General features: G+C 40.5%; 1 protein-coding gene across 4 annotated transcripts in view; it reads left to right on the top strand.

Annotated features, from left to right (window-relative positions):
* abcc8 (ATP-binding cassette, sub-family C (CFTR/MRP), member 8) overlaps positions 1-18925 on the top strand; it is a 380635-nt gene that overhangs the window by 216917 nt on the left and 144793 nt on the right. For all 4 annotated transcript variants that reach the window (XM_051923356.1, XM_051923355.1, XM_028796118.2 and 1 more), the window contains exons 14-15: positions 15744-15852; positions 15933-16043. In XM_051923356.1, coding sequence (XP_051779316.1) covers positions 15744-15852; positions 15933-16043 — 220 coding nt within the window. The remainder of the gene's footprint in view (positions 1-15743; positions 15853-15932; positions 16044-18925) is intronic.

Genomic DNA, 18925 nt, shown 5'->3' with positions numbered 1-18925 from the left:
ATGTCTATGATTTGTTCGCTTTCTGACGTGGTGTAAATAAAGTAAATCCATCTCACTGTGGTGCGTATTCCGTACGTAATACCATGTAACACATTATAATTCTCCTGCTTTACGCGAATATACCCATGCCACTGAAAAAAAGACGTACAATTCCACGGTCCACTTCAGATGCCAGATAAAAGTCTGGGCTTCTCAAACACCACAGCAGACACAATCCAAAGTGGACGAACTTACAATAAAATGTGAATCAGAAAACTGTTTGTTCTATTTCTATGTTCTGTTTCTTTCATTTAGGAAATTCACCAGTTATAGATTCCCGGGCAACGCTGGGTACTCCTGCTAGTACAGTTATACAGTATCTTAGGACAGATTCGCCTACAAATTCACCTCACAACACACTCACGGAATGCATCACTGATCTTAAGCTATGGATGGAAAATCACTTTCTCAAACTTAATGCCAATAAAACTGAAGTGTTACTGGTAGGTCCAAAAGCCCAACTTTCTAAGGCATCCAATTTCTCTATTTCTATTGATGGTACATTTGTCAAACCTGCTCCTGTTGTCAGAAATCTTGGTGTTTTGTTTGATCCATCACTTAACTTTGAGCTACACATTAGATCTCTTTCCAAAATTTAATTCTATCGTCTCCGTATTGCCCGCTGTCCTTGTCTGATGCTCAAACTCTGGTTCATTGTTTCATAATGTCTCATATTAATTACTGTAATTCCCTCTTCTTTGCCCTCCCTGCAAAATCTATACAGAAGCTACAGTATATTCAGAACTCCGCAACCACACAACGCGTTGTGCTCACATCTCCCCTGTTCTCTCCCAGCTTCACTGGTTACCGGTTCCATCAAGGATTAAATTCAAGATTCTGCTTCTCACCTTCAAAGCCCTACATAACCTTTGCCCCCCTCTACCTCACTCAGCTCCTTACAGTCCTTGTCGCTCTCTCAGGTCCTCAAGCAGTCATCTCCTTACTGTCCCACGCACCAGACACTCCACCTTGGGAGGACAGGCAGGTCCTTCAGTGCTATAGCACCTCATTTCTGGAACTCTCTTCCTCAGTCTCTCCGAGATTGCTCCTGTTTCTGCACTTTTAAATCTCACTCTGATGTATTTGTATGTATTGCTATTTCTTTTGTTTATGATTTGCAGTATTCTTTACATTTTATGTATCTGTATCTAAGCCTGCGTTATGTTCCATGTGTTTTGTGGGTGGTCCTCCAAGAGATGAGGCTACCTGCCAACCACTGCCATGAACTGCCCTGTAAATCCAGAGCAGCGGATCTAAAAACTTCTTTAGAATTTCTTGCGTGGCGGTTCCTTTAAAAATTGTTTCGATGGCTTGCGGACCCTTTTACTAAAAATTAAAAAATCAATATTATTTCAAGAAAATTAGGGGCGCCAAATACTTTGCACAAGGGTGCCACATACCCACTGCACGGCACTGCATAGGTACAGACTGTGGTGAATAAAACATTTTTTGACAATTATTTATTCAGAAAATATTATGTACATCTTAGTTATTAAATTTAAGTTAGAATTTTAATGGGATGGATGCATCTGCTTTGCCTTAACCATTTGCGTTGAGCGGGCAATTTCACCATTTAAAAACACAAAAAATGTAATATATGTTGTTTGTTGATTATCTGTATCCACCTTTAGTGCTCTTATTTGCTTCGAAAATATAGAAAAACTGTTCGCGAGTGTTTTGGTTCTACGAAAGAATCGATAATTTTTGATTATGATAAAAATAATGGCTGGTTTGTGCCGAGTGATAACGGTGGGAAACAATGCGGTGGCAGCGAATAACGGAACAGCGGATTAGTGGTCAGATCTAGGTGGTGGGGGTAACGACGGAGCTCAGTCACTTACTTCCCCTCGGATGGTAAAGGTTAATAATTCTAAAAATATAAATAGTATAAATATGCAATCATTTCTCACGGACCCACCGAAACCGCTAGGGGACTGCGGACCCCGGTTTGAGAACCATTGATCTAGAGGGTCTCCCACAGTTCCTGGCAGTTCATTTCAAATGCACTATGCAATCAGTGAGTTTCTTGTTTCTTTGCAGTGCTTATGTTATTTTTGATTTTCTGAATTTTTGACCTACTTGCTCCATTTTTTAACCTTGCTTTAGATTCTTTATTTGTTTGACTTGGATTGCCTTTAGTTTAAGAATTTCCTTTCACCTTTTGTACTCTGCTGAGCTTACTTCTGTCACAATGCACTGAGATAAGAATACATCTGTCATTCTATACAATTCCTGCAGTTGCCCTTATTTCTAGCTGGGGTTTGACAGTGATATCCCCCTCTAGTGGGCATTATTGAAAACATTTTGGAACAGTTGGGACTTTCTAGTGCTTTGGAACATGACAAAGCCAAAGTCAAGGTTAGCTGTATTTGTCATTTGAAACAGCAGTGCACAGCAGAACACAATCATGTCAAATCGGCCTGATTATGTGCAAAAATAGACAACAAAAATAACCAAGAATACCAACTAGAACACCAAGATTGCACAGTGCTCAGCAACATATTGTGCAGATGAATTACATATTCCACCATATTGATGGACTTGCACTGTAATCACAGACTGATCAGTGTTTAAGTGACTAAATGCCAGTGGGACAAAACTTTTATGAAACTTGGCAGTTTTGCTCTCTGCACTTTGGTACCATTTGCCAAAGGGTAGAAGGGCAAACAGTCCATTGTGGGGGTGAGTGTGGTCTCTGGTAATGTTGGTTGGCCCTGTTTTTGGTGAAGTTTGCTGTAGAGTTCTTGTTTTTCCCAGTGATTTTCTAGGAGCTCTGTCACCATTCTCTTCAGGGAAGTCCAGTCTGAATAAGCCCAGTATCCATACCAGGCAGATATGCAGGGGGTGAATATATTCTCTGCGCTGCCTCTGGTGTTGGTGGGAGTTGGGAGGTAAGTTCTTCTCAAGTGCTGCAAGAAGTGCCATCATTTCTGTCCTCTCTTTATTACGGAAGAGGTGTGTTTGGTCCAGGAGAGATCATTTGGTGCCTCTGTACTCAGGAACTTTGTGCTCCTAACTGACTAATAATAATAATAATTTTTTGCATTTATATAGCGCTTTTCTCACTACTCAAAGCGCTCAGCAATTGCAGGTTAAGGGCCTTGCTTAAGGGCCCAACAGAGCAGAGTCCCTAATGGCATTGACGGGATTCGAACCGGCAACCTTCCGATTGCCAGTGCAGATCTCTAGCCTCAGAGCCACCACTCCGCTACAGCAGAGTCGTTGATGGAGAGGGAAACGTAGGTGGCATGGGTCCTCCTGGTGGTGAAAGTGATGTCCTTTATTTTGTGAACATTCAGGGTCAGGTTATTTTTTTATACCAGTCCCTGAGTTATTTGACTACCTCTTTGTAAGCTATCTCGTCATCATCACCGATGGAGCTTGTCACCGTTGTGCCATCCACAATCTTATGTGATGTCATGCAGTACCTGGCATCACAGTCATGGGTTATCAGGGTAAGGAGTGGAAGACTCAAGACTCGCCTTGTTAGGACAGAAGTACACAGAAGGATGAAATATGGTGTATTGTTTCCAATTCAGAATTACCGGGAAGTTTTCAGGCTCAGTAGAGCAAGTTAATCTACCAGGTGCTGAGAGATAATGAAGCTAAAGTCTTAGAATTTCATCCATGCATATGAGTCTCTACTCTCCAGATGTGCCATGCTTAGGTGGAATGCAGTGGAAATGATGCTGTGAAGTCATTAATTGAACAAACTCGAGGAGATCTGCTATGGGGGAGAGCCGGGATGTTATGTGGGCCTTGACCAGTCTGACAACGCTACTCATCATAATTGGGTGGTAGTCATTGAGGCATGTAATAGTTGACTTTTTTTGGTATTGGTACGGTAGAAGTGACTTCCAAGCATGATGGAACGACAGCCTGGTTTTCAGAGGTGCTAAAGATGTCGGGGACAACGTGTGCTAGTTGGTCAGCACATTCCCTGAGCACACAACCAGGGATGTTATGTGGACCTGCAGCCTTTCGTGGGTGGACTCTGTTTAGGATCAGCTGGATCCCGATGTAGAACCTGTTCATCATGATGAGGGGCGAATTTCCTTGCTGGTGTGTGTTGGTCTCCTGAAACCTTCTAAATTAGTTGTTAAATTTGTTGAGGAAATCTTCATTGTCCTTGCAGGGAGGAGGAGTAGACTTACGGTGTGAATTATTTAAAGTCCCTGCCACCAGCTTCTGTTGTCTTAAGAGTCTTAAAAGCTACTCTGGATTTTCCAACCATATGTCTGCTTTGCTGCCCTGATAGCTTGTTTCAAGTTGGCTGTAGCTGATCAAAGGGCCATCATGTCACTGGATTGAAAGCAGGGCACTCACTCCGGTGGTCACCAAGAGTTTCTGGTTGCTGCTTGTGATCATCATCATATCTTATCACACCACTGCCATATCCAGATAAAAGCAGCTTCATTGTCATCCTTAAGATTGGAACATTCTGATTGGAACATTCTCTGGAACATTCATGGAGAATGTGGTCCACTGTTTGGGTGGGCTCACCACAGTGATATTCAACACTTGTTGTGAGGTCCCATCTAAATAGTTTGTCCCTTGTTTTGCCCACCTTTGACCTCGCTCGGTTAAGCACGACCCAGTCTTTCCTAGACAGGGATGTTCCATTGGTTAGATGCTGTTGAGATGTAGGTAGAGCTTCATTGGGAAGGCTATGGTCAGTCCCTCACCACCTCTCGAGCCTTTGTGTTGTGGACTGCTTTGGATTGAGGGATTCCACTGTGGCAAAGCTCCGATGAGAAGGTAGTCAACGATTTACTTCCTGGTGGTAGTGATGTGTCTGAAGTCCATCAGTTGCTTGAACCTTTCTACTCTTGGACTGGTTTCTCGTTGTATGTGGGGAGGTGCGATCCCGGCCAGCCTGTTTAAAGCAGGAAGGTGCTGGTGATGATTCAGCATGCACTGTTTAGCCCTTGTTTGCCCATACTGGTGCGCAGTACTCTGCAGTTGAATAACAGAGTGCCATGCCCGTTGATCGTAAAGTCTTATAGTCTGCTCCTCAGGATGTGTTTGCTAGTTTGCTAAGGAGATTATACCTGCTGGATATCTTCTTTCTGAGGTTAAGAATAGGTTCTTTAAAAGAGTGTCCTGTCCCGGGTGATGCCTAACTAAACAAGATGTCTGGTGTCCTTCAATACTTCATTGTTCCATCTGATCTCTAGAGTTGTGTTTGCTTGTCTGTTGTTAAGATGGAAGGTACAGACCTGTGTCTTCCCTGGGTTGACATTAAGGAACCATTTAATGTAATACTCTGCAAGGATGCTGAGGACATTGGTGAGTCTCTTTTAGATATCTTGGAAGGATACAATAGAATCTATCTATCTATCTATCTATCTATCTATCTATCTATCTATCTATCTATCTATCTATCTATCTATCTATCTATCTATCTATCTATCTATCTGTTATATAGTGCCTTTCACTCTATCTATCTATCTATCTATCTATCTATCTATCTATCTATCTATCTATCTATCTATCTATCTATCTATCTATCTGTTATATAGTGCCTTTCACTCTATCTATCTATCTATCTATCTATCTATCTATCTATCTATCTATCTATCTATCTATCTATCTATCTATCTATCTATCTATCTATCTGTTATATAGTGCCTTTCACTCTATCTATCTATCTATCTATCTATCTATCTATCTATCTATCTATCTATCTATCTATCTATCTATCTATCTATCTATCTATCTATCTATCTATCTATCTATCTATCTATCTATCTGTTATATAGTGCCTTTCACTCTATCTATCTATCTATCTATCTATCTATCTATCTATCTATCTATCTATCTATCTATCTATCTATCTATCTATCTATCTATTATATAGTGCCTTTCACTCTATCTATCTATCTATCTATCTATCTATCTATCTATCTATCTATCTATCTATCTATCTATCTATCTATTATATAGTGCTTATCTATCTATCTATCTATCTATCTATCTATCTATCTATCTATCTATCTATCTATCTATCTATCTATCTATCTATCTATCTATCTGTTATATAGTGCCTTTCACTCTATCTATCTATCTATCTATCTATCTATCTATCTATCTATCTATCTATCTATCTATCTGTTATATAGTGCCTTTCACTCTATCTATCTATCTATCTATCTATCTATCTATCTATCTATCTAATGGCTAACACGGTACAACACCCTAGTACTACAGTCACATTTTCTAACCCTCCTATCCACTTCAGGGTCTCAGGTACCCGGTACCTAACACAGAGTTTCTCCTTTTTAAATGTAAGTGGAAGTGAGTTGCTGTTAGAGGGGCTCTTTCTCCCATTTGACATTTTGTACTAAGACTGACCTCTCTGGTAACTCCTGGCCAGCTGCCAACAGACCACCATGTCTTTATTTAACTGGCTGTTATCCTTCTGTTATGACGGTTAGACCAGCCTTTTGCATTTCGTTTGAACTCTTAGGTCAAGACACTGAGAAACATGTGGCATTAAATAAAAACCAATCGATTACGGAAACAAATAAAAAAACTTTAAAAATGTACAATAGCAGCCTGCATGTCACCTGTGAGGAGACTCTAATCGAGCAGTGAGCTGATAAAACGTGTTTACTCATTCTGCCTCTGAAGATCACGCTAATGGACCGTTAAGTCAAGCTGACCGATTCCTCTGATATGCTTCTTATGCACACAGAGTTCTCCATCTGATGTCTGACTGGTTTTATTTGCTTATTTACATTCAGCTCACTTCCTGAATTTGTTGGTTTATTTGGCCTGTAAACTTAAGCGTGGCCAGCTGTGCTCATTTCAGGCTCATCGTCATCTGCTCCATTATTTTTACATGTCAGCATTTAACGTTTTATCTTCTACTCCACAGTATTTATCCAGTGCCACTTGCTCTTCAGGATCTCCTACATGGTTGTGAAAAAGTGTCTTCCCAATTCCCAATCCCCTCTGTTTTTGTAGAATTTACTCAATGGTTGGCCTCAGACCTTTAGACAAAATGCAATATCAGAGAAAAGGAGCCCAAGTGAACACACATTAAAGATTTTAGATCCGGATTTTCTTTGCAAATGCAAGACAAGTGCTGTTGTTACCTTTAAGGCCATGTCAAATTTGATGACTTTCAAGTGATTTCTCAGTCGTCACCTTCATTTACGTAATCTTAGCAAGTTGGAGGCAGTTGCTCTTATTCGCTCATGAAGCCAGCTGTCCCTCAAACAGATTTGATTTTTTTTTTTTAGTTGTGGGACGGGCTATGCATGCATGAGAGCTGACAACCAATAAATGGTCAGCAGGAAGTATAATTCATATAAGGCAACGGCAAAAAATAAGGAATGTGGATGTCATTGGACGTCACAAACAGAAGAAGTTTAACATAACCAGGCCCGGTTGTGCAAAGTGGCTGAACATAGAGGGTGGCCACGGCCGCCCTCAACAAAATGCAGGCTCGGCGCAGGGCTCGTCTTTTCCCATCGAATGTCGGTAACTTGCTTCAAAGAACAACGGTCAAGTCACAACACGTGATTTGTGGCAGCTGAAGTACGCAGCACATCAAGCAAAAGTTTTTGTAGTGTTCAATGTTTAAACAAGTGAAGGTATTATAGGGTGATGGGGCGGCTGAAATTAAATGGCACGATGGCGGCTTCGCCTCTAGAACCGAGCCTGCACATACCATCCATCCATCCATTATCCATTATCCAACCCGCTATATCCTAACTACAGGGTCACGGAGGTCTGCTGGAGCCAATCCCAGCCAACACAGGGCACGAGGCAGGAACCAATCCCGGGCAGGGTGCCAGCCCACCGCAGGATACACACAAACACACCAAGAACACACTAGGGCCAATTTAGACTCGCCAATCCACCTAACCTGCGTGTCTTTGGACTGTGGGAGGAAACTGGAGCGCCCGGAGGAAACCCACGCAGACACGGGGAGAACATGCAAACTCCACGCAGGGAGGACCCGGGAAGCGAACCCAGGTCTCCTCACTGTGAGAAAGCAGCACTACCACTGCGCCACTGTGCCACCCATTAAACCAAATAGTACATTACAAATACACACAGCTGTAAATGGAAACAAGCTAAATTGAGGACTGCTGGTTGCTTTTGTCATTTGAATCTTATTCCTAATAAGGAGCAATTAAAAATCGAGAATACACCTGTTTAAACCTAAAATAGATAGATAGATAGATAGATAGATAGATAGATAGATAGATAGATAGATAGATAGATAGATAGATAGATAGATAGATAGATAGATAGATAGATAGATAGATAGATAGATAGATAGATAGATAGATAGATAGATGTGAAAGGCACTATATAAGATAGATAGATAGATAGATAGATAGATAGATAGATAGATAGATAGATAGATAGATAGATAGATAGATAGATAGATAGATAGATAGATAGATAGATAGATAGATAGATAGATAGATAGATAGATAGATAGATAGATAGATAGATAGATAGATAGATAGATAGATAGATACTTTATTAATCCCAAGGGGAAATTCACATTAGGATCAGTGTTAGCAATAAAGGTTCAAAATCCTAACGAGTTGCATAATAAAAATGAAGCTGAACTGTCACTTAAGCAATAAGGGCTTCTTATTAAGCAATTGGGTTGGAACAAAAACCTGCAGCCACTCCGGCCCTCCAGGAATGACTTTGCCCACCCCTGCTCTTGACAAAGTAAAAGTCGTGACAAGTTTTCTGTAGGTGAACCTGTGGAAGGATTATTACCGAGTCTCGAGAGGCGAGAGCAGAAGGCCGGCATATCTGCCTGGCTCAGTCTCCCCAGCATTCTAACCCCATTTTTCCCACAGGATGAATGCTTCTTCAGTGTCCACATGCAGTTTTCATAATTGTGGGGTATTTCAGGAACATAACTGCAGCAGATTGACTCTTAGGGTTCAGTATTATCCTTGGATTTCACTAATCCGTGGGGGAGCATGGAACGTATCACCCATAGATACAGGTGGACTACCGTAGATATGTTTTTAAGTCTCTAAAGATGAGTCCAATGATAAGGCCAGATGGTCAATGAGGACAGGAAAAAACATAAAAAACTCCAAAAATATGGCCAAATACCAGCCAGCCCTCACTGGGCAGCAGAGCTCTGTACATTATGGAGACGCTAGCCATTTTAATCTGACAAGTCATCAGGGAAGGTGTAGGTGTCGTTAATTAAACTGAACAATTAGTCTGTTTTGGCCTCCAATTAATTATATGGATGATTAAACTGAATGGTCCAGAAGCGGCTTTAAGTGATGCTTATCCTCTGGTGAGAGCGTGTGAGCATCATTAACTTGGCCAAGTATGCTGTTAGGTTCATAAACACAAGTGCATCTCTTAAAGGTAAAAAAATGGTGGCAATGATAAGAGAACTATATAAATAAACTGTTTTATTTTTATTTTTATTATCTAGATAGTAAAGGCAACAGAACTTGCATGTAACCATATTATCCAGGTTACTAATAGCCTGCAGTGAGCTTTAAAATAAGAAAACTGCCTACTGACGACAGTGCAGAAAGCATTATTTGGTCAGCGAGTGACTACTTCTATTTTGTACTAAAAAGACTTTTCTGTCATTAGAATATCAGAATTTTGACAAGAACAGGCCATTCAGCCCAACAAACTCACCAGTCTTATCCTCCTAATTTCTCCAAAATAACATCAAATCGAGATCTGAAGGTCCCTAAAGTCCCACTGCCTACAACACCACTTGTTAACTGATTGCACATGTTTGTGGTTCATTGCACGACAAAGACTTTTTAACATTTGTGTGAAATTTGCCCTTAACAAGTGTCCATCTGCATTCATATTACACTAGGAATCACCAGTGCTCTTGGGAGTTTAAATCAGAACAAAGCCCCTGGGATTGATGGACTTTCCGTCGAATTCTACAAGTCCTTTTGGGATATCATGGGTAAGGACTTCCTGACTGTGTTCGTGGAGAGCATCAGGGATAAAGATCTGTCGGAGAGCTGTTTTGACTCTTTTGCCAAATAAAAGGGGATCTTTGCAACATTAAGAACTGGAGACCAATCAGCCTACTCTGCTCGGATTATAAAATCTTTTCCAAAGCGTTGGCTCTTCGTCGCAAGACTGTCATGAACTGCTTGGTAGCCTTCGATCAGTCATACTGTATCCCTGAACAATGCATTTTTGATAACATTTTCTTTGTGCGGGATTTGGTATCTGCCTCTGAGATTCTTGGGTTTAAGATGGGTCTCATCTCATTGAATCAAGAGAAGGCCTTTGACCGGGAAGACCACCAGTATTTATTTAAAGTTCTAGAGAGGTTTGGTTTTGGTGAGACCTTTCTAGAATATACTAAATTAATGTACACAAATGTGTTTAGTGTTTTAAAAATTAATGGAGGATTGTGAGCCCCATTTTCTGTTACAAGGGGCATTCGTCAGGGGTGTGCACTCTCTAGTATGTTATACTCGCTGTCCATACAGCCCCTGCTCCACAGACTTCACCAATTACTTCTTGGCCTGTCATTGCCTGTGTGTCCCACGGCATCCTTTAAAGTGGTGGCATATGCTGATGATGTTACAGTTGTCATCACTGAACCCAATGATGTTGTCCTGCTGCAGGACTGTTTACAAGTGTTTCAAGCGGTGTCATCTGCCAGGGTCAACTGGTCCAAATGTAATGCCTTTCTGATGGGCAACTGGGACTGTCCTCCCCCAAGCCTCCCAAGTGGTTTAACATGGAACTCTAAGGTGTTTAAATATCTGGGAATTTGCATTGGGAAGTCTGGAGCCACAGCTGATAACTGGAAGGGCTTAATTGATCAAATTCAGGGGAGACTGAAGAAATGGAAATGGGTGGTCGCCAAGCTCTCTTTTCAGGGTAGAGTGCTGATTATTAATAACTAGACAAAGAGCCCGTTTCGACAACGTAAGATGAAACAGGCACGAGTTTGTGTCAGCAGTGTATGAAGAACAAATGATAAGTAACGAAGAAGTTGTTTTGTAATGATTGTAGTCCACTTTACTCATTACTGTACGGGCTTGTACTGTTAGTTGATGAATTTTCCAGGCCTATAGTATAATATTGAATGATGAATGTTCCAGTACAATATGGAATAGTAATAAGTATAAGCACCACAAACCTGATAGGTGTATAGAATGAATGCGTAATTGAATCAGAATGCGTAATTAGGCCTCGAGCTGTAGTCGAAATCGCCTTTCAGGCCTCTAGAGCTTTAATCGAAGTCGCCTTTCTCTTTGAATTTTTGCGGCCGTAAATCCGCCGCCTGCCGCAATGTTGGGGTTGGATGTCAGTCTCGTAAGGTTTTTTGGGCAGCTGCACAGAAGGCAACTGCGCATTCGGCTTCGGACAGACGTGAGTGAGTGAGTGAGTGAGTGAGTGAGTGAGTGAGTGAGTGAGTGAGTGAGTGAGTGAGTGAGTGAGTGAGTGAGTGAGTGAGTGAGTGAGTGAGTGAGTGAGTGAGTGAGTGAGTGAGTGAGTGAGTGAGGAGGCAGGCAAATTATGTATTAAGATTTAATCGCTTCAGTGCTTTGGCATAAATTTAGGTGTGCAGATCCTCCACTTTGGCTATTAAAACAAATTCAGAGAATATTGCTGGATTTGTTTGGGACAAAAAATTCATTGGGTTAAACGCAGTGTGGTACATTTGCCTGTGGATGAAGGTGGTCAGGGCTTGGTGGACATTCTGTGCAGAATTGAAGCTTTTAGGCTGACAGATTTACAACGTCTCTTGTTCGCCTCTCAGCCTTTACTGTGGAGGAGTTTGGCTTTCACTTTTTTTCACAGGGTTGGTAATCTTAATTTTGATTTGCAACTCCTTTTCATTGACATCAAGCGATTGGCGCTATCTGTGCTGCCCATTTTTTACCGCAATATGTTATTAATTTGGAACACTAAAACAAACAGAGTGGGAATTAATCTGGAATCAATCTTCTGGTTACTTGAAGAACCAGTAGTATGGAATCCAACCTTGGAGTTTGACTCAACAACAACAACAACATTTATTTCTATAGCACATTTTCATACAAAAAGGTAGCTCAAAGTGCTTTACATAATGAAGAAAAGAAAAATAAAAGACAAAATAAGAAATTAAAATAAGACAACATTAGTTAACATAGAATAAGAGTACGGTCTGATGGCCGGGGAGGACAGAAAAAAAAAAAAAAAACTCCAGACGGCTGGAGAAAAAAATAAAATCTGCAGGGGTTCCAGGCCACGAGACCACCCAGTCCCCTCTGGGCATTCTACCTAACAAAAATGAAATAGTCCTCTTTGTATTTACGGTTCTCATGGAAGGACTTGATGATGATGGTCATGTAGACTTCTGGCTTTTAATCCATCAATGTTGGAACATCACGGTGCTTTGAGTAGATGGTGTTTAAACTCCCTGCTTATGAACAAAGGCTTTACTAAAGTAGCTGACTTTATTGATCCGATCAGCAACCAGTGGAAGTCTGAGGCAGCTGTGACACATGAGCTCGGGATTAGGTCTGTCCGTTTTGGGGGGTCGATTATTAACAAACTAAAAGTCTCTTTAATGCAATTGGGTGCAGGTCCCCTGTGTGAGGAGTTTTTCTCTGGAGATTTCATAAAAGAGGCAGAACCTCCTGAATGTGACATTACAATTAAACCAAATGTAAAAGATTTTATCGAGCCTAAAAACTCAATTTTAAAAATTAATCACATAAATGGAATTTTGTTCCAAGATTTGTCAAAAAAAGAATTGTATGACTGGTGTCTTAAAGTATCCCATTTTATGCATTTGAAGGAGATGACTGATACCCTCTGGTGGAACACTCTGTGTCTGCATGACACGACATCTCCAGCATGGAGGACTTTATATAATTACAATACAATACAATTTATTTTTGTGTAGCCCAAAATCACACAGGGTGTGCCACAATGGGCTTTAACAGGTCCTGCTTCTTGACAGCCCCCCAGCCTTGACTCTCTAAGAAGACAAGGAAAAACTCCCAAAAAAAAACCTTGTAGGACAAAAAAATGGAAGAAACCTCGGGAAAGGCAGTTCAAAGAGAGACCCCTTTCCAGGTAGGCTGGGCGTGCAGTGGGTGTCAAAGAGAAGGGGGTCAATACAATAAAATACAATACACAGAACAGAACAAATCCTCAATACAGTATAAAAATAAAAATTTTAGAAGTACAGAGTAGAATTTAACAGTAGATGATATCACATAATAAGATTTGGATTTGTTTAGAGTCCTGGAGACCTCATCCATCAAGCTGCCTCCCCCATTTGGCCATTCCACAGCTGAAAAAGCGCCAATCCGATGAAAGGACCCCTCTTTCCCACAATTCTTGTGATCCTCCATCAGGGATGACTTTACCTTAGGCAGGCAAAACAACTTGACAGGTGGGCCGTGGCACCAAGTGCCACATTTGAGTACCGAGAAGAGAAACAGAATAGGTGAGGGTTATTATCATATTCTAACTGTCATGTTACTTATGTTTTAGTGCTAATGACTAACAACAGAGATGCAGTCTGTACAGTTAATCAGCAGCTCTAGTCAGGGTGTGCTAAACTGAAGTAGTGAGTCTTCAGCCGGGATTTAAAAGCTGAGACCGAAGGGGCATCTCTTATAGTAGCAGGCAGACCATTCCGCAGTTTAGGGGCCCCCTGTAACTAAAAGCTCAACCTTCCACTGTTATTTTATTAATCCTTGGAACCATAAGCAGACCGGCATTTTGAGATGTTAATGTGCGCTCAGGTTTGTAAGTCATGATAAGTTCAGACAAGTAAGCCAGGCTTTGGCCATTTAAGGCTTTATATGTTAAAAGGAGCATTTTGAAATCTGCCCTAAACTTAACCGGGAGCCAGTGTAAGGATTTAAGAACTGGAGTTATGTGTTTGTATTTTCTCTTTCTTGTAATAATTCTTGCAGCCGCATTTTGGATTAACTGGAGGCTGTATAAAGAACAGTTTGAACATCCAATGAACACCGCATTGCAGTAGTCAATCCTACTAGAGATAAATGCAGGAATTAATTTCTCAGAATCCTCTTTATTTAGAAAGCGCCTTAATTTCCTAACATTTTTAAGATGGAAGAAGCATGTTTTGGACAACTTTGTAATATGCGCTTTAAATGACATGCTAGAGTCAAAGATAACTCCTAGATTGCGGGCTGATTCAGTAAAATTAATTGGGATTCCAACTGAGTTAAATGATGACAAAATATTGTTGTGATCAGCATCATTCCCTCCAACAATTAACATCTCTGTTTTATCTGTATTTAAAGACAAGTAGTTCTCATTCATCCACTCCTTTAGGTATAATTGGGTGTCATCTGCATACGAGTGAAAATTAACATTATGTTTCCTAATGATAGATCCCAGTGGAAGCCTGTAAAGTGAAAACAGTAAAGGTCCCAGTACTGAGCCCTGCGGGACACCATATTGAACTTCTGTGTATAATGATGGAGTACTGTCAGCACATTTCTGTACATACTGGAATCGATTTGATAAATAAGAACTAAACCAAATGAGCCTCTCTTATATAAACCTCCCATTGAACAAAAAGAGTTGGGGACCTGCAGTGGAGGATTCTACATGGAGCAGTAGCCACCAATTCATTCTTAAAAACCATTGGCACCAGCACAACAGATCAGTGTCCATTTTGCCTTCAGAAAGAAACAATTTATCATTTATTTATGTATTGTACCAGATTACAACCATTGCTGAATTTCCTTGCTTTATTGTTGATGGATTTGGGAATTGTATTTAATTTATATTTTTGGAATGTCAGTGTCAAGAATTTGTAAAAGAGAATGTTTACTTTGCAATTTTTGTTAGGCCAGGCCAAGATGGCAACTTTAAAAACAAGAAGAAATAGAGATAAAGATCTGAAAACCACCGATGCTCTATTAATGTTTAAGATGCTCCTTCAAAGGAGATTGAAGATTGAATTTGCATATTTTAAACTAATTAATCAATTTGATATATTTAGTGAAATCTGGGCTGTAAATGATGTTTTATGTTCCATGGAAAATGAATATCTGGTACTAAAGTATGAGTAGGAAAACTTTGCTTTTAAATGTTGTTGAATTTTGACTGTTAATTTGACTGCAATTGTGTTATAATTGTTAATAAAGGTCTGTTTAAAATTAAAATTATCTATCTATCATACAGTGCCTTTCACATCTATCTATCTATCTATCTATCTATCTATCTATCTATCTATCTATCTATCTATCTATCTATCTATCTATCTATCTATCTATCTATCTATCTATCACCTCTTTTAGAACTAATTGAAAGAGAATCAAGATGAATTTGACTGCACTCTGTCTGTTGTAGAATGAAGACTTGTGACACTTACTGTATTAATAATAATAATAATTCTTTGCATTTATATAGCACTTTTCTCATTAACACAAGTCTATAATATGCTGAGAGATCCCATATAAAAAGCTACTTTAAGTAGTTGGCCTCATATGTGTATTTCTCTACACTAATCACTTCTCTAGCTACAGTGGTCAAGTTCTTTCTCAAGTCACTGCTATCTTATTTCATTTTGCCACTACATACTGTACACTTGTCTGAGTCAGTTTAGGCCACCTCTGAAGACGGTTAGCCAAGTGAGTCCTCCAGCTTTCTAAATAAATGCTACTCTCTGTCGGGTATTTCAACAAACTCCATAAAGACCTTCAGCTTTTTCTTTTCTTTTCACACAGTGTACAGAAGCTCAGTGAGTTCTTCTCTAGTGAAGAGATTGGTGAGGATCCTGACCAGAAAGTTCCTGTGCAGATGCCCCTTGCTAACCACAACAAATACCAAGCGTTGGTGAGTATGCCCCGTCCAGCTGTCATCAGTCATGTCTTGACACCTGTGCCATACCTTGAACTTTTCTTGATCTCTCACAGCCTCTCAAAGTGGTTAATCGTAAGCGTCCTACTAGAGAAGATTGGAACAGCTACAGCCCACCAAGAGAGAGGAACAATGAGGCAGCTAAAGATGATGAAGAATGTATCAAGGTATAAAGAGTGAGCACTTCTTTATTCAGGCACTTTATTTTCACTCTGTCTCCCCTGGTGGGATTGCATGTCAAGGTAATCTGTTAACAAAATCACTTCCGATGACACGCTGATACAGGGTCCTCTTGTTTAGACTTTCTGCAGAGTCCGCTGTCTGCTCATACAGTATGGACCATGTAAGCCTTTGGTGAAAACAAGACAGCTTTTAATGATGACAGACAGCACTGACTAAAGAGTGAATCCTCAGAACTGAACGCAGTATTTTCATTTCAACAATATCATGAATCTGTTGCTCCAGAATTTGTGCTCTTTGGGCTGATATGTGATGTGAAAAAAGGCAGATGAAATAAAGAAGGCCTGACTGCACATTTTAAATTATTTATGTGACCTTCATGGAGAGAGCAGTTAAAGTGAAGAAGCACAGTTGAGGTGTGCCCACTTTGTACATCTGTATGTTTCAGGAATCTGTCACTTTCAAGCACGTGCAACTGTGCCGATAAACTGTGAAAGCACAGATCTCTGCTTTGTCACACTTACTGGCGAAAAGTAGCCCCTTGACTTTTTGTGCCACATTTGTAAAACTGGCAAAAGTCTTACTGGGGAGAATCTTTGGGATCTTTCAAGATGAAAACCTGAATTTGCTGCCATATGGTCCACAGGTAAGCTTCGGGAGAGCATCAGAGGGAAGCCCTCGCTCTCAGTTGAATTACCACCGCAGTGTGGTGGCCTCATCTACCTGCTGTTCAGCAGAGGCCATTCTGTAATGTGCAGCTCTACTAGACAACTGTTATGATGGATGTTATTCCTTAATTTTTTTGTGGGTTTTGGATAAAGTGTGCAGTAGGTCATTTTTTAATTTCTCAGGGTATAAGTTTCCTTTTTTCTAAATTTATTTATTTTTGTTTAATTTCACAATGCCATTTTGATTGTGCTGCTGCCACTTTAGAGCTATAGCAATGATGGCTGCTATTGTGCATGACGACTGATGCCATCAGCCCGACTGTATAAAGGTTGATATGTGCTTTCCTGGATCATGTGAGTATCGGATATCAAGAATATTTTTTGCATATTTCTCCCATATTAAAGCTTAGCAGTGGTTTAAGGTTCTTGATTTTTGGTTCATTGGTTTACAGTTTGGCCATTGGTCAATTTCAGTGTAAAGTCATCCCTCACCTATCACGGGGGTTACGTTCCAGAGCCCCCTCGTGATATGTGAAAACCGCGAAGTAGCGACCTTATATTTATTTTATTATTTATATATATATTGTAAGGCTTTGTAAACCTTTCCTACACTCTTATAAACACTTCCTATGCTCTTAAACACTTTCTACACTCTTAAACATACGTAATTTTAACAATATATAAAATTCTATATGGGTACTCACCAGTGAAGTGTACTACAACTTGAATAATGAAGATGATGATTAGCTGTGCAGCACTGATGATGATGAGAACAGTAGCGTAGCGTGGGTGTCAGCCGCCCGAGGCAGAGGAAAATTCCGCCGCCCCCTTATTTAGGTATGGTTCAAATTTTTACAAGATATTATTATTATTTATTGTGAAATTTTGCCGCCCCCTAAAAGTGCCGCCCGGGGCGGGCCGCCCCCACTATGCTACGCCACTGGATGAGATGAATGTACTGCACAGCCAAGAAGAGCATTACAGCTCTTCTAAAAGGCACCACTTTATCAGGCGCTCCATCAGGTGGTGCAGTATCTTCGCCCTCGTCAGTGACTCCTGTTTTCGCTAAAGGCGTAGGCGTAACTGATCTCTTCATCCGAGTGATGAACATAGTTATGGGGCGTTGCTGGCACTGCTTTTGCTTCTGAGCGAGAAGGTTTTTATAAACTGACATGCCACTCTCGATTGTATTTACGAACTGCAATGAACGAAGCAAAGAGCGAACAGACTCCTACGGTCACTGAGCCAATCAGTGCCCAGGATACAGAACAGAGTGCTCTGGTTGGTCACCTCCCATCCATCAGCCAATAGTATATATATATATATATGTATATAAATATATATTTAAAAAACCTGCGATACAGTGAAGCCACAATAGGTGAACTGCGATATGGCAAGGGACAACTGTATAGAGGTAGCAAGACACTTAGATTCACACTGCCCTGAAAATGTGATTTGTGTCATGTATTTCGGGCAGCCGGGTCAAGGCTCACTCTCATACTTAAAGTCATGTAAATGAGTGGTACAAATGAATTTATAGTAAAGTAGTAAAAATATATTATGTAAAAAAGAATATTAAAAAATAAATAAAAAAAACACGGTAATTCTACCCTATTTTGCTGACAGTTCCTGTTACAGAAGCCAATTGAAGGTGATGAATGAACAGAAGCCCCAAGTGAACAGCTTTCTGTATAATACTAAAGATTTGTTCTACTGTGATGGGATGCACGTGCAGACGCTGGGAGTGCTCCAAAGACATTTACCAACTCAGACCTGACCACGCAAACGCCTGGTGCAGGACACTATAATAACAAAATAGAGACAATAAGATGTGTTGGGGCACCCGTTAGCAAACCCCATATAATTGCAGTTGATAAAGAGAATAAATGTGAGTAATCTTTTCCAAAAGGAGTCTCTTTTTGACTCCTTAAATTAGCAGAGCTTCCACTTATGTTGATTTCCGGCAGGAAGAGGTGGGTCCTTGCGGATGGACACCCAAAGTGACATTGGTAGTGGAAAAGCCATCAATCTTTTGGCCTGAAGAGTGCAGAAAAGAGAAGGCGTTATCACAGGGTGTCAACTCCTGGAATGGCAGAGAATTACCGTTACCAGAGCCCTTAAACTGTCTCCTACGCGCACGCACATGACAACACAACCGCAAATCCAGAAAACTGTAATGTTTGGGTACCTGTGTTTGTAAT

Source organism: Erpetoichthys calabaricus, chromosome 2, assembly GCF_900747795.2.
Source record: "Erpetoichthys calabaricus chromosome 2, fErpCal1.3, whole genome shotgun sequence".
Classification (NCBI taxonomy): Eukaryota; Metazoa; Chordata; class Cladistia; order Polypteriformes; family Polypteridae; genus Erpetoichthys; species Erpetoichthys calabaricus.
This window is presented reverse-complemented; position numbering and strand designations above follow the sequence as displayed.